The following is a 27682-nucleotide window of genomic DNA, read 5'->3' on the forward strand; positions in this document are numbered from 1 at the left end:
CTCTTATGTGGCTTCTGTTAGAGGGTTATGTGTTAATTCTGTCTGTGTCCCACTTTTTTTTTTTTTTTTCTTTTTGGTAAGAAACCTGTGAACTGCTGTCTTAGCGAACTTTGAGCTCTTGCCTCCAAAATAATGAGAAAGGGATCAGCAGGTGTGGATACTCATTAAAATACATTTAGAATCTCTGTTGCCTTTGAAATGTTAAACTTTTTTTTTTTGCTTTGAAGGAGAAGTTTGGAAGTTAAAAAAGTCTACAGATAACAAGTATTACAATTCGGTGGCAGAATGTGATCCTTCACATCCTCTCAGACTCTGCTGTTCACACACTGACTCCCGGTGCTGCCCCATCGCGCCTCCCTAAGACGTAGCAGGCCTTTTATTTCCCCTTTTCCCCCCGTTTTTCCCTTTTATCCCCTTTTTTTCCCCGTTTCCCCCCACGGCCCCGCGCCTACATCTCCCAGCACGCTCCGCGCGGCAGCCCGGCGCCTCCATGTCCCGGCACCCCTCGCGGCCCCCCAAGTCCCGGCGCGCCCCGCGGGGCCCGGCTCCATCCGGGTGCGGGCGGAGCTGCGGGCGCCTGGTCGCCATTACGGGGCAGCGGCGGCGGCCGAGCCGGGGCCGAGGCCGGGGCGGCGCGGAGCAGCGGGGCTGCGGGCGGCGCCGGGCGGCAGGGCAGGGCAGGGCCAGGCGGCGCCGGGCCCCGCGGGGCTCCCTCCGTGGCTTTTTCCCCCCCGCGCGGCTCGCCCGGAGCCCCTCCGACCCGGCCCGGCCTCCCGCGGCCTTCCCCCGGTTCGAGCGGAGCGCCGAGAAGATGTCGCCATGAAGGAGGCCGAGGCCGCGCTGCGCCGCCCCCGCCGCTCCCCGCCGCGGGCCATGAGCCTGGGCCCCCGCCGGCTCCGCCAGCGCCCGCCGAGCCCCCCCCCACCCGCCCAGGGCCGCCCCTCGCCCGCCGGGGCGCCCGTTGATGCTGCAGAGCCCGCCCGGCGCCTCCCCCGCCTCCGCCCCCGCCATGGACAAGAGCAGCCCCTGCGGCTCCGGTGCGCCCGGCTCCTCGGCCGGCGGCAAAGGGCAGCAGCCGCGCTCCGCATCGGCGGGGCCCGCCGCCGGGGAGTCTAAGCCCAAAGGCGGTGAGCGCCGGGGGGGGAAAGGGGGGAAGGGGCATGGAGGGGGAGGGAAGGGGCCCGGGGCAGCCACGGGAAGGGAGCAGCACCAGGCTCCGGGCACCCCGGTGCCTCTGTCGGGTGGCGGAGCTCAGCTGCCTCCCTCCTGCTGCGGTGTTTGTTTCTCAGCCGGCCCTTGGTAGGTTTCCCTTCGGGTCACCGCTGGGGTTTGCTTTCCTCTTCCTTCCTCTTCCAGCCCTGTTTCCTGTTCAGTGAGCTGCGGTTCCTCTTCTTTCTAAAGGGGCATGTTTGATTGCGTTGGAGTAATCAGTTTGAGAGCCAAAGCTCTGATTTGGAACGTATTTGCCTCTCCCTGTTAAGAGGAGCCTTAACTTTATCTTGGTCTCTAGCTGAGTGCAGTGCTCTGTCCTTGCTTGAGGAGGTCCCGCAGCACACCCAGCATTCCCATTGCAGGCTGTATTTTGGTAACTTATTTTGGAAGGGTTCAGAGTGCACGTTACTTGCTTATCTGGTACTTTAATCAAAGTGTTGCAGCTGTCAGTGCAAACAGCCAGTTTTGCTGACAGCGCGGGTCGTGATGAGCCATTGTGGGCCCTGTCATGAATTTTTTCAAGGTAAGACCTAAACCCCCTCCAGTTCCCTAAGGCTGATCGGGAGCAGAAAGTTCCTGGCACCCCTGCATTCTTTTCAAAACCTAAAAATGGGGCAGTAGTGCTTGAAAGGAGCAGGCTTAGTCCCAGAAGCATGAGGAGACTGCCTACAGGTTGCTACAGCACCATTGCCGTAGTGATTCCTTCCTCAGTGCTTTGTTTCTGTAACACTTAGGGTGTTCACAGAGGGTTAACAGTGTTGGTATCTGGGAGGTGTTGCAATCTGGAATGGATTAGAAATTTTTTGGCATCGGCAGCAGGATTTCATGCAGGGCTTTTATTACTGGTAGCCACTGTTGATGTTTTTCAGTCTCTTATTTCCATTTTCCATGGCCAGGCCACTGGAAGCAGGGGATGCCGGGTGCTAGGCATGCAGTGGGAGTCCTTAGAACCAGGCTTCAGCTGGGATAACAAAGCCTATCAGCTCTGTTTACGTTATGGCAGGCGGTGTGAAAGCCTGGCAGGCCCGAGGCTTTCCCCTTGCAGCGGGCTGGTTTCTGACCCTGCCTTACCACGGGGCACCTCGGAAGGACGGCGCTGCCTTAGAGGTGTGAGGAGGGAGGGCAGCTCACAGGACGGGAGCACTGTTCAGCAGGGGAGGTAAGGGGCCTGTGCTGTGCTGGGGGGCCTGCGTGCAGGAGAAACAATACCTGGAGTGAGGAAGGAAATACAGGCTCTGACATTCCAGCCCCAAATGGGAGGTTATTAAAGGATTCCTGTGGGTTGCCACATTTCACAGGCTTGAAGCAAGGTCACAAGTTGAGGAGGAGCAGTGAGGGTATAAATCATGGTGCTTGTTGCTGTTCTACTCCAATACAATAGGCTAACTTTTGATTAAAAAAAAAAAAAGTTATTTTGAAGACTTATTTTTAAATACAGCAGAATGATTTGGCATGGCACAGTTCTGCCTCTGAGATGTTTGTTTCTTAACTAAAGCGGAGGGAGAAGTGATCTGGGATGAGTTGCTACCCTTACGGTGCATCAAAGAGTCCTTTTAAAAACAGGACCTGTTCTCGTAGCTGTGTGTTTGGGAGCCTCTTCACTGCAGGGTGCTGAAAACTAAAACGAGAAGGGGCACTCGGGCAGGTGAGGGCCAACAACCATGGGCTGAGCATCCCGGCTGCGGCGGTGCCAGCGGGTGGGTGTGTTTTGGTGGCTGTTGGGCTCAGGGCGCTGGCATGTCACCGCGCAGGATTTCTGTCTCCTGTTCCTTATCCACCTGGAAATGGCGTGGCTGCCTGCAGCTGGTGTGGCCCGCCCGGTTTCTCCCCTGTTTCAGGAACTGTACAGGAGGTGCTCTGAGAACTTTGGGTCTCCTTTGAAATGGAAAGTGTTTGTGGGGGACTGCAGCCCATCCCCAACAGGCTGACCTGTTGTTTCACGTTCGCACCAGTGGTCACTGTTAAATCCCATCAAGCTTTGGTCCTTTATGTGCTTTTTAGAGCTACCTGCTGCGCCGAGTCCAGCTGAGGAATTGAAGAAGTGGCCTCTCCTGCTGCCTTGTAGGCTCTCTGTCCTGGGGAAATTGTGTTCCAGCTACCTGTTGGGCTTGGTCTTAGAAACTAAATTGAACTCAGAACTTTCCAACAGAAAAAGTATTATTTTTTTTAGTTCTGATAGTGAGCCACTAGGAGTCCCATCCCATGGGGATGAAATCAAGTAGCAAAAGGAGAATTGCCTTGCTGGGGTTCTGCGCAGTCCTTGGGACCTGACGGACAGAGGAATTCTTGTAGACATTCCTGGGCCTTCTTATTACAGCGCAAACAAGCTTTGCCGGGGCGCATGGCTGCTTATTCACCCCTTGCTCACCGGGATATTTTCCTTAGCAGCACAAATCTCTTCGATGTGCTTTCATGCAAATGCCTTGGGGGCTCAGCACGATCCCTCACCCAGCTCCCCTTGTGCAGGACGATTTGCTCAAATGCTGCTCAGCTGAAGACACAAAGATGGAAGGGAAGTGCAGCAACCAGTGCTGCAGCTCCAGGACCAAACTGGGTGCCTGTGGCTGCTGCCTTTAGGCCCGGGAACTTGAACTCCCCTGGAGGTGAAGGTCCTCTACCAGAAGGTGGTGTCCATCAGGAGAACCCCCAGGTTGTGGGGTTGGCTCCGAAAGGCAAGAACAGCGTTGTTGCTGGTGTTATAAAATCACATGGACACTACTTCATAAGTTTTCTCTTGGAGTGTGAACGGGTAAAAATGTGATAGGTTCAGCTTCGTGAAGTGCAGAGGGGCTAATTGAGGACCTGAGTCAAGAGTGAGTACCTCAGCAGTGCTGCTCTTTTCTAATTTGCCAAGAAGTGAGAAAAGAACCCCCCAAACCCAAATGGGGGGGAAGAAAAGAGGTGGTCCAGCTTACAAACGCTTATTTCAAACTTCTGGTCGTCTGTCGACTCCATTGCTACGCTGATGGCCCAGAATCCTCTAAAGCAATCCTAAATAATTACTCTGGGAGGGGAAACTGCAATCAGTAAAATCAGGTTTGTGTTTTCAGACTGTCATGTGAGGCCCTTCCTAAGGAGGGCACAGGTGGAGAGGACTTTCTTGTGAAATTAAGAGCCCTCACAGGGGCTCGCAGAGGCTCTCGGAGCCTGTCTGAAGTGGTGCAGCATGCCAGGAATGTGTGTAAACCAGCTGGTGACAAGTTGGTGCCTTTGATGGTGCTTAACTTGATGAAAACAACAAGGGTTAGGAAATTCTCCTGTTAGCTGCAGGTACAAGCTGCCCTTGGACCTCGTGAAGGATCATCCAAACCCACTTTGTGTCCTCTGGAGTTGTTTCCTCCCCCCAGTTCGTGGTTGCAGAGGAGCTGCCAAGTCGCTGTGGGCACAGCGGGCTTGTGCCTCTCTAGGGTGTGCACTGACTGCGGGGATCAGAGGGTGGCTGAGCCCTGGAGTGCCAGGCTCTGCTCACTGTGAGCAGCAGCAGTGCTCCAACCCCCTCCTAAATGCCTGAATTTGTGACCAGAGCCTCAGGGGGAGTGTTGTAGCCTCTTTCCCACAAACACTCTCAAAAAAAGGTCTATCTGAATAATCACCGAGCCAGACCGGGTTACACCCTGAGCGCTTGGCAGCTTGTGGTGTGTTTTTTTCCTGATAACACCAAGCCCAAGTGCTGCAGCCCTGCAGGCTGTGGGGCTCAGCACGGCTGTGGTTCTTGGGGATTGGTTTAGTTCTGAATTATGGGCTCAGCCTTTGGAAAGCAGAGTAAGTGGTCGGCTCTGGTGACAAAATCTGCTTGCAAAATGACTGTCGCATCACGCAAAAGCAGCAGGAGGCTCCTTTGACTTTTGTAGCTCCAGTTGCAGGCAAAGATGGGAATCTGCCATGAGCAGGAAGCAGCAGGCCCCCTCTGAGCCCAGCCACGGCGCCCTGATGGAGCGACTTACTACGTGGTTGGATCCTCGGTGATGTTCAGTACCGCACAGACCTTCCGCTCATTGTCTTGGGGGTGTTGGTGGGACAGAAAACTAAAAGTAACCAGAAAAAGGGAGGCTGTGAGGGGTCCCATTCCAGCTGCTGTGACCGCTCAGGAGGCGGTGCAGGGGAAGGGCCGAGCTGGAGGCACTGGTGATGAAAACTGCCTGTGAGTAACGCGGCCAGGAGTTACGGGACGTGCCTGTTGCCACACAGGACTTGCTTTAAGGGGTGGGGAGGACTATGACACGGGAAGGGAGAAACTAGCAGGCCTTTAGGGACAGGATCAGGATGTTGTAACCAGCGCGAGGCGTTGGTGTGCATAACGCTGGGTATCTGGGGACGGCCGGGGTGCACAGAGCTCTGGCTGGGCCTGGGGCGTTCACCTGCCTGGTTTCTCAGCCTGACTCCTGTTAGAGCTGAAACAGCAGCTGGTGGGAGCACGAGGTCAGCGGGTGGGTGAGCAGCCTGTGTAACCAAGACCCCTCTGATGTTGGGTTGAGGCTGTGAGAAGTGTCTTCATACATGTAGCTCTCATGTACTGTTCTAGCAGCCTAACCAGGCAGCTGTTCCCATGCAGGAAACCCCTCTCAAGATCCTGATGGACTTTCCTGCTCTCGTGAGCCTCAATCCTGTGGTGTTTTGCTGTGTGCTTTCCCCTCTGTTCCCCTGCCATGGCCATGGCTGTGTGCAGCTCCTCGCTGCCTGGGTGGGTGGGCTTGGTGCTTGGGAACTGGGTTTGTGCCCCGCGAGGCCAAAGCGTTGGGCTCGTCCCTCAGGATCGATTGGCGTTTGTTGATTTTACGCAAGCAAGAGGGGGTTTTTAGAAGGGAATTGGATCTGTTGGGGACTTCTAAAGGTAGGGGCGGGACTGAGTGAAAACAGGCAGCGGGGTCCTGCCAAGTGGGAGGCTTCCAGACAAACGCAGGCCGCAGTGTTTATATAAGGACATCCAGCATATTTATGTAGGATATTCAGAAATGGAATGACAAATGGCCCCGTTCCAGAACTTGACAACAGCTGGGTGTGAGGATGTAGCGCTGGGGTTTGTCACTTGTCACACAGGTGACACCTCAGGCCGCTGTCTAATGATGGCGACTCCAGACCTGGATGAAGCAGACTGAGGTGCTCTAAGAAATACAGAGCACAGCAAATAAATCCTTCCGTGCTCTTTGACCAGCTCTTTGGACAGTAATAGGAGTGGAAGGGTTTGTGGGCTGCAGGAGACCTTGGCATAGCCGCGAGCCCTTTGAGCAGCGCTGGCACCAGGTGCTGGGCCGACAGGCCGCGCTGCCTGCGGGGCGCTGCGCGTGCGGCGAGCTGGGGGCTGCCCGTCTGATGCTTGTTTTCTCTTTCAGATGGAAAGAATGCGAATGGATCCAAGCAGCGTTATAACCGTAAAAGAGAAACTGCATATTCCAAAAATGAGAACTTTTCCAGTCAGTCCCGTCGCTCCAATTCACAGAAAAGCAAAGCTTTTAACAAGATGCCCCCTCAGAGGGGAGGTAGCGGCGGAAGTGGCAAACTTTTTAGCTCTTGTAATGGTGGAAGACGAGATGAGGTGAGAATTGTAATGCCGTGTCTCCAAGGCCTTCTTTCTTGGGACGAGAGGATCGCTCTGACCTGCCTAGATAGGTCTTCTGTATTCAGCTCCTGGGCTGGGAAGGGAAGGAGCGATAAGAGGTGCTAACATCGTTGAGATGCCACATTGAGTGTGAGCAGAACAACTTTGCAACAACAGAAGAGGAGTGCTCTCTGCTCTGAGAGACTTGCCATAAAAAGGAACAGTAAAACTAGTGGAAATGCCACCTGAGGAATGGGTACCTAGGCAGGCCACGTGCATATCTCGGGAAACAAAGGTCCTTCATGTAAATCCATAGTGATACACTTCCTAGCTTTTAAAAGTCCGGGATGATTGTGTCTAAGCACTTGAGTGTACAAATTTGCACGTGGTAGTGGCATTGGGAAAGTAATCTAATTAGCCTTGGTGACATCAAGATGGAGTAAAACCAGACTGGGGCTGCTTATGCTGCTGTGGGTATGAATACTGTAGATCACTGGTGGGTTTGCATTGATACAGAAGTCATTGATTTTTTTCAGTTTTAGTGGATGAGCAAAGCTGCCTGCCTAAAATGCTAACTCTGTCAAAACTCACTTGCTGTCTCTGTTCAGTCCTCATTCTCTGCTTTGTTATATGGAAACTAACTACAAACAAGTATTATTTGTGCAATAGTAGCCAAATGTGTGTTACTGGCCATATAAAAGAATACTGCCAGGATCTCAACAGCTTTCTTCTGTTATTAACCTCGACTACTAGGTATTGTTGGCTTTTACTTGTCGTTATTTGGGTTGTTTTTCTGCTCTCCTCCATTTCATCCGTGTGGGGTAAGACCACTCAGTTCTAACTTCCAGGTTCTCATGCACTTTGGCTGCAGTGCTTGATTTGCGGAATGGGAGTAGGAGAAGGTGAGTCGGAGGGTGCTGCGTATTCTGCACGTGATCACTGCTGGGGCCTGGGTATCAACTTGTACTGATGCTTTTGCAGTAAATTCTAGCAAGTTCTAATAAATGCTGTTGTCTCTTAGGTAGCAGAGGCTCAACGGGCAGAGTTCAGCCCTGCCCAGTTCTCTGGTCCCAAGAAGATCAATCTGAACCACTTACTGAACTTCACTTTTGAACCCCGTGGCCAAGCAGGCCATTTTGATGGGAATGGACATGGCAACTGGGGGAAAAGGAACAAGTGGGGACATAAACCTTTCAACAAGGAACTCTTCCTACAGGCCAAGTGAGTGGAAGACTAGCAGGGTTCTCAGACCTCTACAGAGACAGTAAGCCGTAAGGAACAATCGGCCAGGGAATTGTTTGATCTTGAATACTCTTCCAGGGTGAAGTTATTTCTAGTGTTTTTAATACTTATTACTGTACTTGGAAGAGAAAAAACATATGAAGTTCTTTTCTTTACCTATTAACAAGGTATCTGGTTGACTGAGTCTTTTGGACATAAGCCAGTTAGTCTTCTGCCTTACTTTTCCAGCATCGCTTGTGGAATATGATGCTCCGTTTGGGAAGACCTATGTAGTTCCCTTATGGAAAGTTAACATTTCTTCCAAAAAAATGAGCATGTTGAGATGGTTGGGGCAGTGGTTGCTGGATTAAAGCTAATCTGAATTTAAGTGCCAGAAGCAATTACTCATGGGGTCTCTTAATTCTTAAACTGCTGCTTCAGGTTGGCTTCACATCACAGGTCCCTAAGTATGTAATAGTAACCCAAACAGTGATCAGTATGGTAATCCAGCAGCTGAATTTCTTTTGACTGGTAGTAATGGTCACTTTCACTAGAATTTGAAGTGTGTTAAGGACTTCCCATATCTGATCACGTTAAATATAATAAAAACTATTTTCAGTGTTAATGCTTCTGATTTTTCCCTATTGATTTGTGACGATTTTCACTTATTGTAGCAAAGTCTGCTTACAGGAACTGTAGTAGTTCTAATTCTTGTAAGCATGCTCTTTCCACTTGTGGATTCTCTGTTTTTAAGAGATCCCTGATGGAGCTGGCTCTGTTTGTTCCATTTTTTTTCTGGAAAACCATTCTGCCCGGCTCACTCTGTAGGTAGTATGTGATGCTGTGTCTAACTGAAATTAGACATATCTGTATTCTGGGAATCTGGTTGTGAACTGAACTCTGTTGGGTTTTGTTGGTAGAAGTTTTCAAACTGTGTCCAGTAGCTTTCTGCTGGACAAAGAAGAAGCTCTGAGAATCCTATGGGATAGTTCTCCAAGAGTTTTTAGAAACAACTGAGTGGATCATCTGTCTCTTTGCCTTTCCCCAGCTGCCAGTTTGTTGTCTCTGAAGAACAGGACTACACAGTCCACTTTGCTGATCCAGATACCTTGGTCAACTGGGACTTTGTGGAGCAAGTGGTCAGTTGTGATGGGCTAGATTTTTTTTTTGTCTTATTAAGAAACTCAGTCTGTCTTTAACTGCTTCTTTGTGATGTTACGTAAAACTCAGCTGTTTCTGAGCTTCAGGCCTTTTCTGTCACTCCCACAATACTGGGAATGATCTGTCATGGAATATATTATGAAGTACTTTGATGACAGGAAAAGAGAAGTGTTAAAATCTATTAGGAAAATTAGCAGCTTCTTCTTGCTTTCGCAGATGGGAGCTCATCAAAAATAGTATCTGACATTCTGTAGACTCAGTCCTTGTGATTGAGATATTAACAGAAAACTTGGGCATGAGTCCATGAAAGAGGACTAGAGTGTAGAATTTTGAAGAATTATCTTGTGCATAAGTGGCCCATCTTGCCTAGCAACAAAGTGGAAAATCTCCTGATAATTGTGGCCAGAACTTTGGGTTACCTGAAGTAGAAACTTAGTCTGTGAAGACTAGTCGTCGTGGATGGTGTAGCTGGTGGGGAGGTACGTTTACCGTTACCTGACCCTATGAGAGAACTGAAAAATCAGGTGCTTGGTTGGCTGTTTTGTCTCTGCAACATACAGATGCTAACAAAACATCTGACTAAACTAGAATGTTCATGAAATTAGGTAAGTTCAGTCTCTCAGTTAAACAGGACTGCGCAAATGTGCTGGTGTGAGGTGACAGTTCATTTGCTGACTTCTTCATGTCTGAATTCAGATGATGATAATGTTGCTAGCTCTTAAGTGATGACAAATACAAGAGGGGAAAACATGAGAATAGTTGCTCATTAGAGTAAAAATAGATGGGTTGGCTTTGAAGGCTATTCGACATATTGACCAAAATGGTTATTTAGTTCATGGTGTACTTAATTTCCTGGTAAATAAGCAGAACCTGAAGAACTGGAAGATTAATATATTAGAGTAGATCTTACAGGTTTAGTTTCTGTGCCACAGAATGATTTCCAAGTCTATAACTTGTACTGTTCCTCTCGTGTGCTGTTTCAGCGAATTTGTAGCCATGAAGTACCCTCTTGCCCAATCTGTCTGTACCCGCCTACAGCAGCAAAGATCACCCGCTGCGGGCATATCTTTTGTTGGGCATGTATCCTTCACTATCTCTCCTTGAGTGAGAAAACCTGGAGTAAGTGCCCTATTTGTTACGGCTCTGTTCACAAGAAGGATCTTAAGAGGTGAGGCTTGATATCTATTAAATGATATATATCACTGAAATACTATTTTTACCCTGTAAAAATAATAACCTCCTCCTTACGTTGCAGCGTTATTGCTATGGAAACACGCCAATATGCAATTGGTGATGTCATTACGATGCAACTTATGAGAAGAGAGAAAGGTGTTCTAATAGCACTGCCCAAATCTCAGTGGATGAATGTGGTGCAGCCTGTTTATGTTGGAGGTGAGTGTGTCTGAGTACTGGTGCGTGGCATCCTGCTCCTTCCTAACTGTGGCTTGGACTTGGCTAAAGATTTCCCATGGCAGTGCCATGCTGCTGTCTTAAAATAGTTCAGACCACAAAGCATGGGTAGCTGAAAACCTTAATGACCACATCTTAATAATAAGCAATCTACCCATACTTTGTTTTTTCTAAGACTTCAACTTGTGTTCTGTTTCCCTTCAAGTTACTGCACTGCAGACTCCTGCCTTCTCAATTTTTGTTATAGCTTGATGTGCATTTTTTCTTGTACAGTCATTGGTGTCATTCTTGCTGCTTCTGTTGGCTCTTCAGTGTCCTTAACTTTTGCCTTCTGGCTCCTCATTCTACAGCTTAACAAAAATAACTGTGTCTAAGCTATTTCAAGGATTTATTCTTCAACAAGGTTTTCATCATCTTCACTTATCAACTAAGATCTGTGAACGATTTGGGGAAATAGTCAAAATTATTGCAAACCTATTCCAAACATCTGTTGCCTGACTTCTACAGTTTTCTCCAGTCAAGTACTGTGACTAATGCATCATCTTATCTGTTGGTATCATGAAAATTTGGTGACTAAAGAAATAATTTTACTTAGCGTTGCTGTTTTGTGGGCTGTCTTGGCTCGCTTCATTTTGCAGCCGCATTTGCAAAAAGCTGTATGTGTGCAAGCTCTCTGTAAAAAGTCGCGTCTGCTAACTCACGATGGGCATCCAGCATGCAGAGCGTGTGCTTACATGTCCCTCGGCCTTTTAAAATAAAGGGCTCTAAATCCTATTATAAAACAACAAACCCTGCTCTCCTTCGATGCAGTACTGGATTGGAGATCATTCCAAACCCAGAAACCTCACTGTTAATGGGATGTTCTGTAGACACAGTCCTTAAAAGAGGTTGGACCCATAGGTCCAGTGAATATGCGTGCGATGTGATTCTATACATGCTGTAAAGCTTATTGTTAAGACAAGTGTTCTAGTAACAAGATGACTACATTTTGCTGGACCTTGGAATTCTTTAGTTTATCTACTATTTCTGCTGTGCTTCCTGTAAAAGACTAATAATGTTCTATACAGTTTTTGAATATATAAGGGTTTATGAATTAGTTTGAGACAAAACAAAGGTAGGTCACTTCTGCAAAACTTTCCAGTTGCAGTATTTTTGAGTATAGAGAGAAGAAGAAGAAGCTGCAAGCTGGATTTTCAGGAAGCTTTGACCATCCAGGGCTTCATAGGGGTGATACTTCCACCAAAAAAAAAAAAAAGGGAAACTTGGACTTGAGTTTTGAAGCTTAGCAGCTGAGTTGTGGTAAACTGCAACTTCAGGGAGATCAGTGTAGCAGAGAAGGTACATGGCACGAGCTTGTGTCATCAATGGTATAAATATGCAGAGTTTGTATCAAACTCTTTCTAAATATTGTCCACTTGATAGTGGATTAACTCAAAGTTGAGCTGTAATGGAACTTCAGAAGAAATGGTGGTTCCTGATGCCAGTTCAAACTGGTGCCTCTACCCGAAGATATTAATGGTTTGGTGCTCCTTCTGTTCAGATGACCAGCACAGCCAGTATTCCAAACTGCTTCTGGCATCCAGGGAGCAGGTCCTGCAGTTGGTGATTCTGGAGGAGAAAGCAGCGTTACTAAAACAGTATGAGGAGGAAAAACACACCCCGGAGGCATGCTTTATTGAGGCTGCTATCCAGGAACTGAAGGTGAGAACCTCTTGGGATGTTCTTAGTAACATTATTTTTAACAGTATGTTGAGCATTTATCTTTTGCTGCTTAAGTGGTTGTGTGTGACTATTCTGGTCTCTGTGATGCACGTACTAGCAAGATGGTGATGTTTACTGCCAGAATAGCAGTGTGAACCTTGGAGGAGATTGTAGCCCTTGGGCTCCTGGTATCTGATGTGACATTCAAGATAACAGAACAGAATGCATTTTATTAAATGGTATTCCTCCCAGAAATGTGAAGGAGTTCTCATTTAAAAGGAAGATAGTTTTCCCCTTCAGGTCTAGTAATTCCTGGGATAACTTCTATCAAACAAACATAAACAAACTTAGAGAATATTTCTTTTAAGAGGAGCCTTTATGTGTCCTGCAGTGGAAGAGGACTGCCCTTCAATGGTCTGTCTTTGTCACAGATGTATTGTAGATTTATGAAAACCTGATGTATAGAGCAAGGCTAAAGATAATTATGGTGATAGTCTCCTGGCTAAAATAGGAGACTAAAACTTGTTCTCTTTGTATGACCTGTAGGAGCGAGAAACAGCACTCTCTGCTGACAAGGATAAAAGCAGTGGCATTGCTGGAATTAGTGCAGCTGTGGAAGAATTGGTCCTAGACAGCTCCAAGACTACAGAGCCTGCAGTTCTCCATGAGAAAAAGGTGGGTAACAGTTGTGTTTGGGTGGATCTCGTTGATGCCTAGTGCTGTCACTTTACGCTGCAGTGCAGGGTGAACTGGTACCAAAGACTTCTGCAGAAATGATCATCTTTTGAAAGAGGTGATTGTGGTACTAACTGTACGCCCTCCGCTGTTGTAGTGTGGCATGGAGTATCTCTCTGCATTCGATGAGGAGCTTGTGGAGCCTTGCTCTGATCAGGCAAGTTCCTTTTTGCCTCCTGTGGAATCAGAAGAGGCAGTGCTGGATGAAGAGGAAGTACCTGAGGTGGATACCATAGGGGAACCTGATGTGAAAACTACAGAAGAATTAAATCCAGCTGAAACAAGCTACCAAGAATGTAAAGATACAATTAGCAGTGGACATCATAACAACTCTCCTTTTTACTATTTCTATCAAGGTAAGTGCAATGAAATCCTGGAGTCATGGGGGCAAGGGTGCATCCTTTGGGATCTTTTTTTGGGGAGGACGCTTGTCAGGTCAATAGATTCAGCTACGCTCTGTGAAATACAACTTCTAGACTTCTAGAAAGGAGTTTTAGTTTCATTACTAGTGAGGTGGGGAGAGGAGTATTAACAATGAACAGACACAGAACAACTAATGATGTCTTGTCCTACAGCGGAGGATGGACAGTGCATGTATCTTCACCCTGTGAACGTTCGGTGTCTTGTTCGTGAATATGGCAGCTTGGAGAAGAGTCCAGAGAAGATAACTGCAGCTGTAGTGGAGATAGCTGGCTACTCAATGACAGAGGTAATTATTTCATCTTCACGTTCTAGTAACTTAATCTTTGCAGCTGGCAGGTGAGATGTTTCTCTTTGATAATGAGAAATAATTACTGTGAATGGGTAGGCGTGCTTATCTGTGAAGGACATCTGTGTAAGGTGCAATACTTGAAGTTAATTTTGGTAAGTAGACTGTAGTCTAACTTGCTTTCTTCTACTAGAAGGTAGGAAGTTTTATGAGTAAGAGAACTGTAAGCTTAACATTGGTTTGTTTTTAAGAGTACTTTGAACTAGGCACATCTTCCTGAACCTAAAGGAGTGTTCTGCAGCATGTCTTCAGCAAACAGCTGCTTCTGAGCATCAAGGATAGAGGTGGGATCTTAGGTAAAATAAGAGGGTGGAAAGTAACTTCAGTGTTTGAGATAGAGGCATCTCTGAGGCAGTGAAAGTGCTTAAGACACTGAAGTTCTAGAAGAGAGAATGGATCTTGAATTCCTTTGCCTCGGATAAGCTACTGTAAGAACTGGCATATGCAGTAACAATTACATGTAATTCCTAATTAATTTTTATTAAAGCATGTGTTTGGGTAAGAATGGATGCAGAGATGAAGAGAAGTCTCTTCAAGTTTGCAAGGAGAAATACAGAACTCACCTTGTTCCCATCAAGTGAAGTGGAGGTTGACAGACAAAAGAATTCAAGTGCAAGGGGCAAATTTAGTCTAGTGCAAGCACAGGTGCACCAGAGGACTGGTATTGTAGAATTTTATTCCAATGATGTGAGAAGAGAGGAATAACAAGAAGATCAATAACTGAACTGGAGTAACTTTATCCAGGTATGATTATGGTGTAGTTGGTGGAGGTTTTGGAGCATTTGGTTCTGACTCAAAGCATCGTTCACACTTCAGTAGTTTATAAAGTGATTATTGTGTCACTATGCTGTGTGGGTTTTTTTCCATTTGATGTCATGAAGGGTGAGTGTTGTCTGCACAACTGTTCATCAGTATGGCACCCTCTAGACCTTGTTGCAATGATGTATCTGCTCTTTTTTTTGTTTGTTTTAAATCAGGATATAAGACAGCGTCATCGCTACCTCTGTCATTTGCCCCTCACCTGTGAGTTCAGCATTTGTGAACTGGCTCTGAAGCCACCTGTCATCTCTAAGGAGACTTTAGAGTTGTTCTCAGGTTGGTACTGCTTTACTAGCCTCTGTCAGTGGATCTGTGGGGATGAAGTGGGAGCATTTCTCCCTTAATGGCAGAAAAAGGAACGTAAGGAGCAGCTTTACTCCTCTTTCATCAACTGTGTGATGACTGTTTAGTCAGAACAACCCCTATTCACTGCTGTAATGACAACAATTATTCAAAGAATAAAAAGACCTGAATGCTTGGAAGAGCATATGTTGTTTTGTAAGCATGTCTTGTTGCTAATGTGTTATAACTGAACACGATCACAAAGTAAAACATTGCCAAAGTATTGGTGAGGTTCTTTTATATCCGATGTTGTGTGTTGCTCCTAGATGACATTGAAAAGAGGAAACGCCTACGGCAGAAGAAAGCTCGTGATGAACGACGACGTGAACGCAGAATTGAGATAGAAGAAAACAAGAAACAGGGCAAATGTAAGTCTTGCTAGTGGGCTCCCACTCATCTGTTGCTGAGCTGATGTCTTTAGCTATAGGATGAGCTCCAAGGCCTTTAGTTTGTAGTGTGTACTTAGAGTGAGATTACAGTGTATTAGGGACAATCTCTGTAGAGTAAAAAAAAAAAAAAAAAAAAAAAGCAGTTTTAGGCCATTAAATGATGTTATGCTGTTCCTGCATAGTCAGATATTATGGGAGAGAGACGGCACTCGAGGGCAACACTATTTTTCCTTGGTATATACAGCTCTCAGGATTCTTGATTTCTGTTTTTATAGTAATCACTGTATAGAGTGGAAAGTAAAGAAGGCAAAAAAAAAAATTGCCTGGGAGCTGCTTCCATCCAGCAGCAGCGCTTGTACTGGTCTCTAAAATAGCAGATGGAAAGAAAATTTTTGCACTGGCATCTCCCTGAATCCTGAAACAAGTTGCATATTGACAGTCTTCCCCCACAATGTGTAGTGCTTTAATTCAAAGCCTCTTTCTAGATCCAGAGGTCCATATTGCTTTAGAGAATCTGCAGCAGTTTCCTGCATTTACATCTTGCCATGGAGAAACCAGCACTGATCATCAGAGCTTCTGTCCTTCTCCTCTTGGCAGAAGCCCCGTGTTTCAGACAGGTGAGCATCTGCAAAAACCTCTTGGTTGTTCTTTGGGGATCCACTACTCAGGTCATCAGACTAAACTTCCTTAATACTGACCAAAAACGACCCTCCTAGATTGCCTGCAAGATCGTACACAGAAGACTGAGACTGTTGAGATTCTGGTTGTTTGTCTGCTTTTTACCGCTTTTATTTTAGTGACCATGCTATCTGTACTGTAGTTACCGTACTGTTTCAATCTTTGCTGAGGCAGAAGAGAGGAAAGGGGATGGGACTGGGGAAAGGCAGAAGAGTGCGCATGCCAGGAAAACACCATTAGCATTATTTTTTTTTCCTACCTTCTCCATCTTCACCTCATGTTGTAGTAAAATAAAACATAACTGGTAAGCACTCAGGTTGTTGTCCAGTTACGCTTTACCATGTGTTCTTTCTTGCAGTTCATAAAAAAAAAAATAGTAGAAGCCATTCTTAATGCTTTTTTCAAAACAAGCAAACAAAAGGCACCCAAAAATAATAACTGTAAAAAAAATAAAATCACCATGCAAATCTTCCTTAAATAAAAATAGTGAGGAAATTCAGGAGTTTCCACTGTGTGATTAATGGATGGAACTGGTAGGATAAATATGGTTAATTACAGAAAATAGGAAAATCTTTTATTTTTGTTTCATAACTAGTAGCTGCAGAATAAATGCCTTTGCCAAATGCTGTTGGCTTTAATTAACTGCTTTTTTTTTCTCTGTAGAGTCTATTCCAACTCCACTGTCACCTGCTGCCAGCCAGGCCAGCCCGTTGCTCTGTGGGAGCTTAGAAGAAGACTCTCCATTCCCATCCTTTGCCCAGGTAAGCCACGTGACAGAGTAAATCTTGTCGGAATTACTGCTGTTGTAGTTGGGGTTAGGTCTAAGAGTACGACTGCTTCCTCACAAAAATGATGTGAGATGAAACTTAGAGACAGCATGGAGTTTGAGTGCTGGAAGGGGCTCCTAGATATTCTTGCCACTCTGGGATATGCAGGATTGTCCTGGTGCGTGGGGTTTAATTGGATCTTTAATTGGATCTTAACTATTGTTTTTGATAGATGTTGAGGGTTGGAAAGGCAAAACCAGAAACGTGGCCCAAACCTGCTCCGAAGACAAGAGGTAAGAAAACTATTGCTGTGTTGGCTTCCTTTCTGTGCATCTAAATCTTAAGAAATCTTACAGCTTCACAAGAAACATCTGGAGTGTGGAGAGGCATCTGCACTGCCAAAGTTTTGTAAAGCCCTCTCCTTTCCTTTCTTTCAGATGAGAACACTCTGGCACTTCCTGTGCCAGCAGACAGTGATGGGGAAAGTGACAGCTCTGACCGCATGCCTGTGCCCAGCTTTCAGAATTCCTTCAGCCAAGCTATCGAGGCAGCCCTCCTGAAGCTGGACAAACCGTCTGCAGCTGAGCATTTGTCAGGTAAGGGAGGGAGCTGGAGGAGAGTGAAGAAATTCTGAAGTAGGAAAAAAAAAATTAGTATTTCTCCTTCTGATAGAAGTGAGAGAGGGGATTTGGAGGACCAAAAATAGGCTGCAGAACAGGTCCGAAGAGTATCAGGTTGTGTTTTCCGAGCACCTTGATTAGGGCTTCTGTTAGTGGGAGCTGAGATCTCCAACTAGCAAAGAATCCTATTAGGGCAAAGATGTCTTCTGGTCATCATGTTTACCATCTATGTTGGAACTTATTTAAGCTTTATCTCGAGGAAGTTTAGGTTATATGCTTCAGAGATGCCTAGCCTGCTGAGCAGCTGGACTGCCACTGAAGTTTGACCAAAATGTCAAGATACCGCTAGCTGGAATTTCAGATTAGAGAGTTGGAAACAATTGAGAAGAACTGATAAAACTCATTTATAATGCTTGGTTCTGTTCAGCTTTGGGTCCTCTTTGGAGGCTGCATTGAGTGGTGGAGAACTGGAGGCGAGAGGCAGGGAGTTTCAGTGAGTTTAAGCTCCAGTTGTAATGTTTTTTGGACATGAATAAAAGCAATATCTATCCGAAAGGCAAACCACTGCATGGTTGCAGTCCTAGAATCCACCGTTGCAATGGCAACCTTAGAATCAGTTTGGCATGTTTCTAGGTGCACGTAGCTGTGGTAGTCTCTAGTTTGTCTGCAGTATTTATTTATTTTTTATAAGCTACTTGTGGTCAGTGAGTTGACAGGAAGTATCACAAACTGATAAAGTCATTTAGGAAGGGAAGACCATTTATTGTTTCCTGCATGACGTTCCTGTTCCATGAGAAAAGTGACAATATCATTTTAATTCTTCACAGAGGAAAAGGGAGGCAAGAAAAGAAAGAAACAGAAGCAGAAGCTACTGTTCAGCACCTCTGTTGTTCACACAAAGTGATTCTGCTATTCAAGAGAAGTTTCCTCTCCTGGTTTTCTTTTCCTTTTGCTTTGTTTTGCTGCTAATAGTTTAAGTATTTAAATTTGGACAGACTAAACTTGTGTTTCCAGGGCTTCTAGGGGTTCAGGAGGAAACCATGACAGCGTTACGTTGAAGTAAGATCTTTTTATTCCAACTTACCAAATCGGTTTATACTGAAACAAAGTTTTGAAACAACCCAGACACCATTCAGCCAAGGCTTCTAGTCTGTGCCATGTCAATTCTTTTGGCCTAATAAGCATTATGAAAGTGTTTACATCTGCGTGGCACTGCCAGACTGCTGCAGTATTGCCTAAGCGAAGGGGCAGAGAGCCTTTACTTCCCCAGAAGTATTTGTGCACAGAAGCCCATCTGATTGTGACAGCAGCACTGTTTCAGTAAAGCTGTTAAACTGCTCTCTTCAGAAACTGGTTTCCTCTGAGCTGGGAATGGGCAGAAGAGCTTCCTGGCTTTAAAGTGTTAGCTGCTATCTGTTCTTTTTCTAAAGAGCAAGAATTCCTCCTGTTCTCCTGGCTTTCAAAGACTTAAAGCTGAGGTGAGCGTAAAGCAGAACTTGGCTAGTTGGTTTTGAAGTGACTCTTGCTGAAATTGTGTATTTCAAAATGCATACTGGCACTAGTGGTAGAAGGAACTCCTGGCTTATTGCAGCTGTTCAACTCTGTTTTAACGTGGGTGAGTGAGGCTGCTAGTTTTTTTTTCTTTTTTGCCAACCATGGCCAACAAATCCTTTGTAGCCAGATCATCTAGGATGAACACTCCACCCTGGGGCTCTTGGTAGTAACTACACAAATGATGTTACAACACTGGCTCCTCTTGAAGTGGAAAGCCAACTGATAGCTGGAGTCCATAGATATTTTATCCCCCGGCAAGGAACACAGATGGGTTTTTTGCACTGGGCTAAGGGCCTGTATCTGCTTGGTTCTGGGCTGTGAGTTGATCTGCACTAAGCACCTCGGGTTAGAAACATGCCTCTTCTGGACCCCTGCCCCCTCTTTTTTTGGGTGGTCGCATTCTGCACTGCTTGTGGTTTGATTTAAAGCTAATGAGTTAAGTGGTGTGGATTTTGTTAATTAAATGAACTGTAGGTGTAATGTACCAGTCAAGGCCAACAGTTGCAATAAATCATATGCGCACACTTAAAATACTGCAGACTTCTTGAGCTGTAACTTGAACTCTTACATCAACATGGAGCGTAATACCACTTTCAGCAACATTTAAACCTTAGCATCCTGCATTTCCTTTCAGGGAGTTGGTATGAAGCACCACCTAATTTACAGGGGAAGTTGTTGTGTCTTCTGTTATGTTCAGCCCCGCCTGCACTCTCAGGTTTTGAGTTGTTCATGTGCTTCCAGTAAGGAGCAGACTGTGCTCACTGGCACTGCTGGTGTATTCATTGGGTGTGTCCCTATTTTAAAAAGCTTGTCAATGTATTGATGTCTGATTTCAAAACAGTAGGCTGCCTGTTACACAAGTGCTTCCTTAAGGCGTGTGTGCAAGGGAAGCTAGTACCAAGGAGTACACACTTCAAGACACTGTATGCAGCTGTAAACTAGAAAGAAGGGGGGTGATGGGAGGTGAAGAATGTCTCTGTTACTATAGGAGGAGAGAGGAAATGCTTGCAAAGCGTTCTTTGAAAGCAGCTTAATTTCACACTTGGTCACAATTAACTACACTTGATGGAAAGACAGCACAGCTTGTCAAGAGTGCAAAGAAACTAAGACAAGTGCCTAGAAGTGGTAGCACAGCTTGTTAATGCTTCAAACACGTAGTGGAAAATGATGGGTGAGGGAATAGAAAGCCACTGAGCAAGAAAGATTCAAGTATGCAGTTAACTGTGTTCACAATGCTGTTGTTTCCTACTTGTAACAGTATTTTTAAGTCATGGAGCAGGAGTTACTACTTAAGTGTCTAACCATTATCTGTTGTTTATTATCCCTACACCTTTATAGTCAACTTTTCTTTGCGGTGGCAAGAGAGAGTAGTTGGAGCTGGTACAACTTGCCTCCACTTCTCGCTAGCACTAGAACAAGGGAAAATCATGCAGGCGAGGAACTGTCCCTTCTGCAGGGGCAGTCTCCGAAGGACAGCATCAAGTTGTATCTCGTTTTCCTATGGATTCAAGAGATGCTACCAGCAGTGCTCCTTTCCTGTAACTGATTGGTGTAACCTTAATAAATATTTAAGCAGTACTTGTACCTGAGTTTTATAATGGGTTGGATGGAGGTGAGCCTTAAAGTTCTACCATGAATTCCCTGTAGTTTCTACTGCTGTACATGCAACTGGTGCTTCTGTGCCTCAAAACAATGGATATCCTTCTGAACAACGGGTGCGCCTGAAGATCAGGTCCAAAACTAAAAGATGTTAATGCTCTCTCTGTACTGAAGGAGAAAAATTACATTCCTTGTCTGTGCCAGCTGCTTAAAGCTCGCTTCTACCTCAGCATGAAGATCACATCGAGTTTCTGTGCTCTTTAGTAGTTTTGATTCCTGGAGCAAGAGAGACAAGTAACCCGCTGAAGTGTAACACAATTTAAAAAAAAAAAGACAAAACATTTTATTTTTCAACACCTGGAATGGGGAAATGAAGTCTAAACAGGGACGGGTGCTTTTCCCAGCCCTTGCTTTACTTACAACAGAAAATCATTGGTATCATTGTGATTACACCTGTACAGAAGAGAGGTGAATAGCAACAAGTAACATTCAGTCTGTCTCTGTGCCGTCATCCTCATCCTCTTCCTCTTCCTCCTCTCCACTGTGAGACGGCTCTTCTGTAAGGGAACAGCTCAACACCGACTGCCGGATGCGCTGTCTTTCCTCTGCAAGAAAGGGGGCAACACAGGGTCATTCCTTGAGCTCTTCAACACGTGCTGAATGTCCTCAACTTGTAAAGAGAGGCCCATTTCTCGGTTGCAGGAGCTGGAAGCAGCCCTGCACATCCTACAAAAGCTCCAGCAATTCAGGCTGCTCTTCAGGAAAGCAGCTGGAGGAACTCACCCTCATTTGTACAGTTCTGCAACAACGTCAGCAGCTGTCTTCTGTTATACTGGATTAGGAATTTCTGGCATGACCTTATGGTACCTATCGGAGTCACAAGAACGATATGTAACAAGTTTTGAAACCAAGTGTTATCATGTAAAGCACGAAGACCTTTGTATCACACAATAAATACCCTGGGTACCACCTTTATTAACGCAAAGGATAAGATGCGTGTCCACACTGTGCTTCCCCAGTGATGTGATGATAATAATTTCTAACAAGTAGTACCACCTCCTTGTCCCAAGCGGTTAATTTTCAGGACAGGGACAATGCTATACTTTAAAAACATGTTTTATAAAAATTAATGTAATGCAGCATTTGCTGCTCTGGTTGCTTGTTGTAATGAAGACTCCTGCAGAGTTACTGAGGGTCTGAGCACGGGGAGCTGCTGCCCCTTAATTAAAGCCACCTCTAACAAAGCACAGTGCCCACCGCGCTCCCTCCGGGGCTCACCTCCGACGTGCAGGGTGCTGAGGAAGCAGGGGCAGCGCAGCCCGCGGCTCTCCAGCTGCCTGACGAGCGGCAGCGCCGAGCACAGCAGGCGGTAGAAGTCCTTGCGGCAGCGCAGCAGCACGGTGCCCGTGTAGGCGTTCAGGTACTTCACTGCGGGACCGGCACCGCTCAGCAGCGGCACCCAGCCCTGGCACCTCCGGGGGGGTCCCCTTCATTCCCGGGGGTCGCTCTTTCTTTCTGGGGGTCCCCTTTTCTCTTTGGGGAGGGGTCCCTTCCTTTCCCGGGGCTCTTTCATCCCAGGGGTCTCCCTCCCTCCAGGGGGGCCATTCCCAGCGGGGTTCCCCATTCCCAGGGGGCCTCCCCATTCTCCCCGGGGGGGCTCCTCCCTCCCGGGGGTCACCCCTTCTCCCTCGGGGGGCTTCCTGAGGGGATCCCTGCCTTTCCCAGGGGTCTTTCTCCCCGGGGGTCCCCCTCCCTCTAGGTGGTCCCCCTTCCCGGGGGGGTTCCCTTTTCCTCCCGGGGGGCCCTTCCTTTCCCTTCCTTTCCCGGGGGTCTTTCCTCTAAGGAGCCCCTTCCCTCCCGAGGGTCCCTGACCCTTCCCGGGGGGGTCCCTTTTTCCCGGGGGGGGTCCTTCCCTCCCGGGGGTCGTCCCTTGTTTTTGGGGGGGGGGTTCCCCTCTCCCTCCAGGGAGTCCCCCTTTTCTTCCCGGGGGTCTCTGTCCCCTCCCGGGGGTCCCTTCTCCTCCCCCGGGGTCCCTCCGGCCGCCACCTGTGAAGGCCAGCGAGCAGCAGGCCAGCCCGTAGTCCCCGTAGGCCCGCGCGATGGCGTCCTTGACGGCGCTGCCCACGGCTCGCTCCTCGATGCAGGGCCGGCCCCGCGGCTCCTCGGCCACCACCTGGCACAGCACGTACCTGAGGGGGCCGCCGGTTACCGGGGGGGGGCCCGGCCGGGCCCGAGCCCGGCCCCACGCCCTCAGCCTCACCTGTTCTTGAAGCGAACCATGCCGCCGCCGGACCGACGTGGCGCCCAGCCAATGGGAGAAGCGCCTCGGCGCGCCGCAACCAATCGTCGCCGCGAGGAGGCGGGGACAGAGGAAGGACTTCCCGTCCTGACGCCTCCCCGGCGGCCCTGCCCTTTCCTCCAGGTGCTGGCTGCGCGCATGCGCCTTGTGTGCCGCCCCCCCCAACCCCTTCGGGGCGACCCCGCCGCCTTCCCGGCAGCCCCCGCGCGGGGGCGCGCGAGGCGCGCGGTGCCCTGAGGGGGCCGTGAGGGGGCCGTGAGGGGGCGCAGGGCGGGCAGACCCGTCAGACCCGTGCAGCCTGCTGAGGGCTAATTAATTAATTAACTAATTAATTTTTATAAAGCAGGCTCAGCTCCCAGGGCTGTGTCCCTTCAGCCCCCCCGGGCTGGTGCTTTTGTACCTCATTAATGCCCAGCCGTCCCAGGAGGGCTCCTGCCCCTCGGTGCCTCACGGAATCGGCCCCAGCGCCAGCACAAGCTCCGGCCTTAATTTACTTTAATGTACTGGGCTGCAGCGTGAGCGCCTCACGGCTCTGAGCCCCTCGGGCTCCGCATGTGGAGGCCCGTGAGGCTGGGGTGCACCCCGTGTCTGCTGCCTGCACCCACTGTGAGCCGGGACAGGGCTGCGAGAGTGGCCTCATTGCTAATTCAGAGTGGAAACAGCTCCTCTGGGGGCCTTAATTCCAGACAAGGAGCACGGCGATAAAGCCGGTGGAAATCCTGTCCCGAGTGATAAACTTCTGCCCTCTGAAACGGATGCCCGCTGCGCCACATCTCCGTCTCCGCCTGTGCTCGCCCTTCCTGCCAGGCTTTTCTGAGAGCTGCGGGACAAGAGTTGCCTTGAGAGAGAGGAGCACCACGTCCAGTAAAAAGAGACCTTTCTAGTGGGACCGTGAAGAAAGTGACTTGGAAATCTGTCAGCTTCTGGTGCTGATGTGGGTAGAAGCATTTCCTTGAGGAGAGACCCCACAGGATGGATTTTTGCTGTGTTGCTTTGTGCTTTAATACCCATGACTGGATCGAACCATCAGTTCCACTCATCAGTGCAGCGAGCTCCTTGGTGATAAGCTATTCCCACACTTCTGAGTGATACCAAAACCATGAGTTTGTGAACGAGGAGCGAGGCCCTGGGTGAGCCTCCCAGCGCGGCTGCTACCTCAGTGTCTGGTGGCGTTCCCCTCCCTGCCCTCTGACAGGCTTTGTTCGTGCCCTCCCTCATTCCCCTCCTTTTGCAGAGGCGCAGCTGGGTCCCTGACAGGCAGCCCACGTGAGTGCACTCTGCCCTGTGATCCAATAGGACATGTGCACTCTGTGTGCTCCTGCTCGGCGCTACGGACAGCGAAAGCCTCAGTTTTCGGTCCAGAAAGCTGATTAGGAGAGACACAGCACAAATAGAGAGCAGTGTTGTGAGAGAGCCCTGCCCTGCCTCGTTTCATGTAGCACGTTGCCTTTAGTTCCCTGTTGTTGGTTTGGAAGATGCACAGAGCAGCCCTGAGCCTCTGCAGCTCCCTGTAGAGCGCTCGTGTTAGCACAGGCTGTATGACTCCGGTCAGGCCTCGTGGTGTGCTGAGCTGACAGCACAGGACTTAAAAGGTTGCAACACCTTCGCATTTGTTTTCTTACCTCCTCGCCCCATCCTCTGCAAGATTCGCTGTATTGATTCGTGTCAGTGATTCAAGAGACTGTCACAAGTGATGGGGAGTTGTACAGTCAAGGTGGAAAAGAACTGTCTCCTAAGAAAAGATCTGACAGAGAAAAATGCAGAAAATGCAATTTGAATTGAAGAGTGGGTCAAGACACCTGCCAAGGGAGAGGATGGATGTCTCTCCTGCAGACCTGGAGAGGCAATGTGGCCTTGGAACAGCTTGTGAAATAGGAACTGTGAAGGACAGAGCATACCAGGACAGGGGGAAATAACGTTGCACTCCCTGTATGCATTAGAGACAATTTGTAAAGCAATTTGAGAGCTTTGTATGGAAGATTCTTCATCAGTGCATAAAGAATAATCGTTTCATCAATGATTGTCCAACAACGTGGGGAATTTGATAAACTCCCAGGCTGAATTTCTCTGGCCTTGGTCTGCATATTGATTTTATTTCAAGAATAATAGAGTAAATGCTGTAAATGGCTGGTATTGATGTGTTGTGATGAGCAGGACAAAGTGTGTTTTGGAGCTGTGTGGTGCTGCATTGCTGTCACTGCTCAGCTACTTCAGAGGCCTCAAAGATTCACCAGTGAGACTTTCTTCCCTCCATGTCCCGTAGCTGTTCTAAGACTGCCTGTCTTCTATCTGGCCCTGGGCAGAGATGAACAGATGAGGAAGAGACTCTGGACTGACTTTGTGTTCCTGTCCACACAGCGCTACACTAAGTACTGGAACAGTTACAGCACTAGGTCAAGCAAGAGCAGGCGTGTGAGCCTGCTGGTTGGGGTGTTCTGTATCCAGCTGCCCCTCCAGTGAACGTTGCTTTAGATAAGTGACCACCTGGCAGGGCTGAGGCTGAACCCCCAGTACCCAGATCGCAGCAGTTGCGTGGGCTGTCGCAGAGCTGGGCTCAGGCAGCGGATGCGTGTTGGGAAGGTGAGTTTTGGTAACAGAAGCCGAATTCTCTCTCGGTGTAGTGTGAGGAGGCCGAGTGCCTCGCTGGGGCTGTGAGCTGCAATGAGCAGCCAAATGCCCTAAAAACCCATCAGAAAGAGTTGAGTGGGTTTTGAGCACACCAGCCCTTCCTTGGCTGACCTGAGATGCAGAATGGGGCTGGGAAATGGCCGAGGTTACATCTGCAGGAAGGGAATTCTGGCCTCCTCTGCCCACTCCCGTGGGACTGCCCTTTGAGTACTGGGCTGTGCAACTCTGCCCTGGCCCTGCAGCTCCGTGCCAAGCAGCCCCCGCCTCAAGGAAGGCTCTCAAACAAATCCTTACACTTTTAGGCTACAGGAGGGATGCTGAGGTCATTTTCCAAGCTCACCTTTGTTACGTACAGTAGTATGCACGTGGAGGGGATATTCCTAAGCAGGCCTGGTTGTTCTTATTACTGTTTGTGTTCATGACTTGACATTTTACTTGAAGACCTAGACCTTCATCTTGGATTTACGCAGCATTCGTAATCTCCAGATTATGGGTTAGATCACATTTGTATTGTGTACAATTAATTGTGCTAATAAGCTGCAATAAACACGGTGATTAATGCACACCGTCTGTTGCATGCAGCCAGCTCTTACAATTTCTAAGTATTTGCTATAATGAAAATTGCCAGCAAATGTGTTCAGTAAAAAGACAGAGATCCGTTACTGAATCTCTGTGCTCTTTTTAGGCAGGAGGTTTGCATTTTGTAAACGAATAAACTGAGGCACAAAGGGATTACGCAAATTGTTCAGAGTAAGTAGCTGTCAGACTGGAGACTCAGAGCAAGGGCATGGTGTGAGTAGAGGGAATGTATTAGAGCACATTGTGTTGGAGCATCAGTCCTGTATGTTGCTTGCGCATGATTCAGCCAAGTAATTACATTTTGGGGTAAAATTAGGCTGAGCTGCTTCTCCATCCTTGTGATAGCACAATTTGATCTTCCGCAAATAGCCCAAGCCATGGTTTTGCTCCCCCCTGGAAGCACTGAACTAAATTTGCCATCAGGTGTGGCATCGGGGTGACAGCTATGGTTTGTTCCACTGCATGCACGCTGCGTCCCCAGATAACCCCGCAGCTGCACATACACAACAATCTGGCGAAAATTAAAACTGCTTCTGAAATTCTCTGCCCGATGTCGCCTGAAGCCGTTCGTTCAGTTTGTCTCCACAAGGTCACCGAGACAGAAGAGTGCGTTCTCCGAGCACGTTGGCCTGGAGCCTTTCAGGCAGATGCCTTCAGTTAAGGCAGGGGCCGCCCTCCCCCTCCCTTTGGTCCCTTCCTTCCCACTCCCTCATTTTCTGTTCCTCTCAATGCCCCCTTCGTAGCTCAGGAGCCCCGGGATCAATACTTAAGAATAAAGCCTATCCCTTTTTATCATCTTAACACAATCACTAATCATAAACTCTCTTTGGTAAGCATTAGAGCCTTCCTTATCTGCAGTAGAATGTGTTATTGTGGTCCTTTTTTCTCTTTTTTCTTCTTCCAGAACTGTCCTGAGAGCCCTTCCCCTGTGCTTCCTCGTGCGCAGGGCAGAGCTGAGGGCAGCTCTGAATTGCTGGGGCCTGGGTACCCTGGTCTTGCAAACCCATGAGGCTGCAGCTTGAAACAAATTCTGTTTCTGCATCTTTCAGCAGCTTGCAGCATGATCTCAGACTGCTTCCTTTAGGAAGGTCAAAATATTAATATTAAATTCACTTTTTTTTTTTTTTTTTTTTGAATGGTCAAGAGCAGGAAAATTCTGTTCAGGTTGATAGTGACCACCTGCACTGCGTAGCTGGCCCTGAACTTCTGAGCTTGGTTTTCTCAAGCTCTGCAATGGGAATAATGCAAGTACTTTGCTTGCAGATATGTGTTAAAAATTGGTAAAAAGCTTCCTTAAACGTTGTTAATTATCAAATTAGTAAAACTGCTCCTATCTGTGAAATCCACAGGCAGCACACTCCTCGTCTGCAGCAGGTTGCTGCAAGAAGCAAACGGCTGCTTCTGAACTCAAAGGCAAAACCCAGAATATTTGTTCTGATAGTTTGGGATTTGCTTCTCCCTTCCCTTTCTGCATCCGGGAGCGCTGAGTGAGCCACATAAGTTGCCTTGTGGAAAAAAACCCAACCCATCCTTAATGCCTGCTTAACGGGGATGTTCAGATGGATTAATTATTCTTTGTTCTGGTCTCTGAAGATAAAGGGTAATTGCTCTTAATTAGGAGTAATTGAAAAATTGCTCCTTCGCAGAGAGCCCAATAGCATTA

The 27682-nt window shown here is 47.8% G+C and overlaps 2 protein-coding genes across 2 annotated transcripts; one reads left to right on the top strand and one right to left on the bottom strand.

The window, feature by feature from the left end:
• Positions 1-754: 754 nt before the first annotated feature.
• Positions 755-20845, top strand: RNF10 (ring finger protein 10). Its single transcript, XM_032198770.1, has 17 exons — positions 755-1127; positions 6543-6745; positions 7770-7969; positions 9018-9108; positions 10114-10298; positions 10386-10522; positions 12081-12241; positions 12788-12916; positions 13074-13332; positions 13552-13685; positions 14723-14840; positions 15173-15274; positions 15781-15912; positions 16637-16734; positions 16973-17033; positions 17178-17336; positions 18188-20845. The coding sequence occupies exons 1-17, from the start codon at positions 965-967 to the stop codon at positions 18262-18264; spliced, it is 2409 nt and encodes an 802-aa protein (XP_032054661.1). The 5' UTR covers positions 755-964; the 3' UTR covers positions 18265-20845.
• On the bottom strand, positions 20832-22811 carry POP5 (POP5 homolog, ribonuclease P/MRP subunit). The gene is made up of 5 exons (XM_032198771.1): positions 22774-22811; positions 22560-22702; positions 21792-21941; positions 21297-21380; positions 20832-21118 (listed from the first exon to the last, which is right to left on the bottom strand). The coding sequence occupies exons 1-5, from the start codon at positions 22791-22793 to the stop codon at positions 21003-21005; spliced, it is 513 nt and encodes a 170-aa protein (XP_032054662.1). The 5' UTR covers positions 22794-22811; the 3' UTR covers positions 20832-21002.
• Positions 22812-27682: the final 4871 nt, after the last annotated feature.

This window comes from Aythya fuligula, chromosome 17 (genome assembly GCF_009819795.1).
Source record: "Aythya fuligula isolate bAytFul2 chromosome 17, bAytFul2.pri, whole genome shotgun sequence".
Classification (NCBI taxonomy): Eukaryota; Metazoa; Chordata; class Aves; order Anseriformes; family Anatidae; genus Aythya; species Aythya fuligula.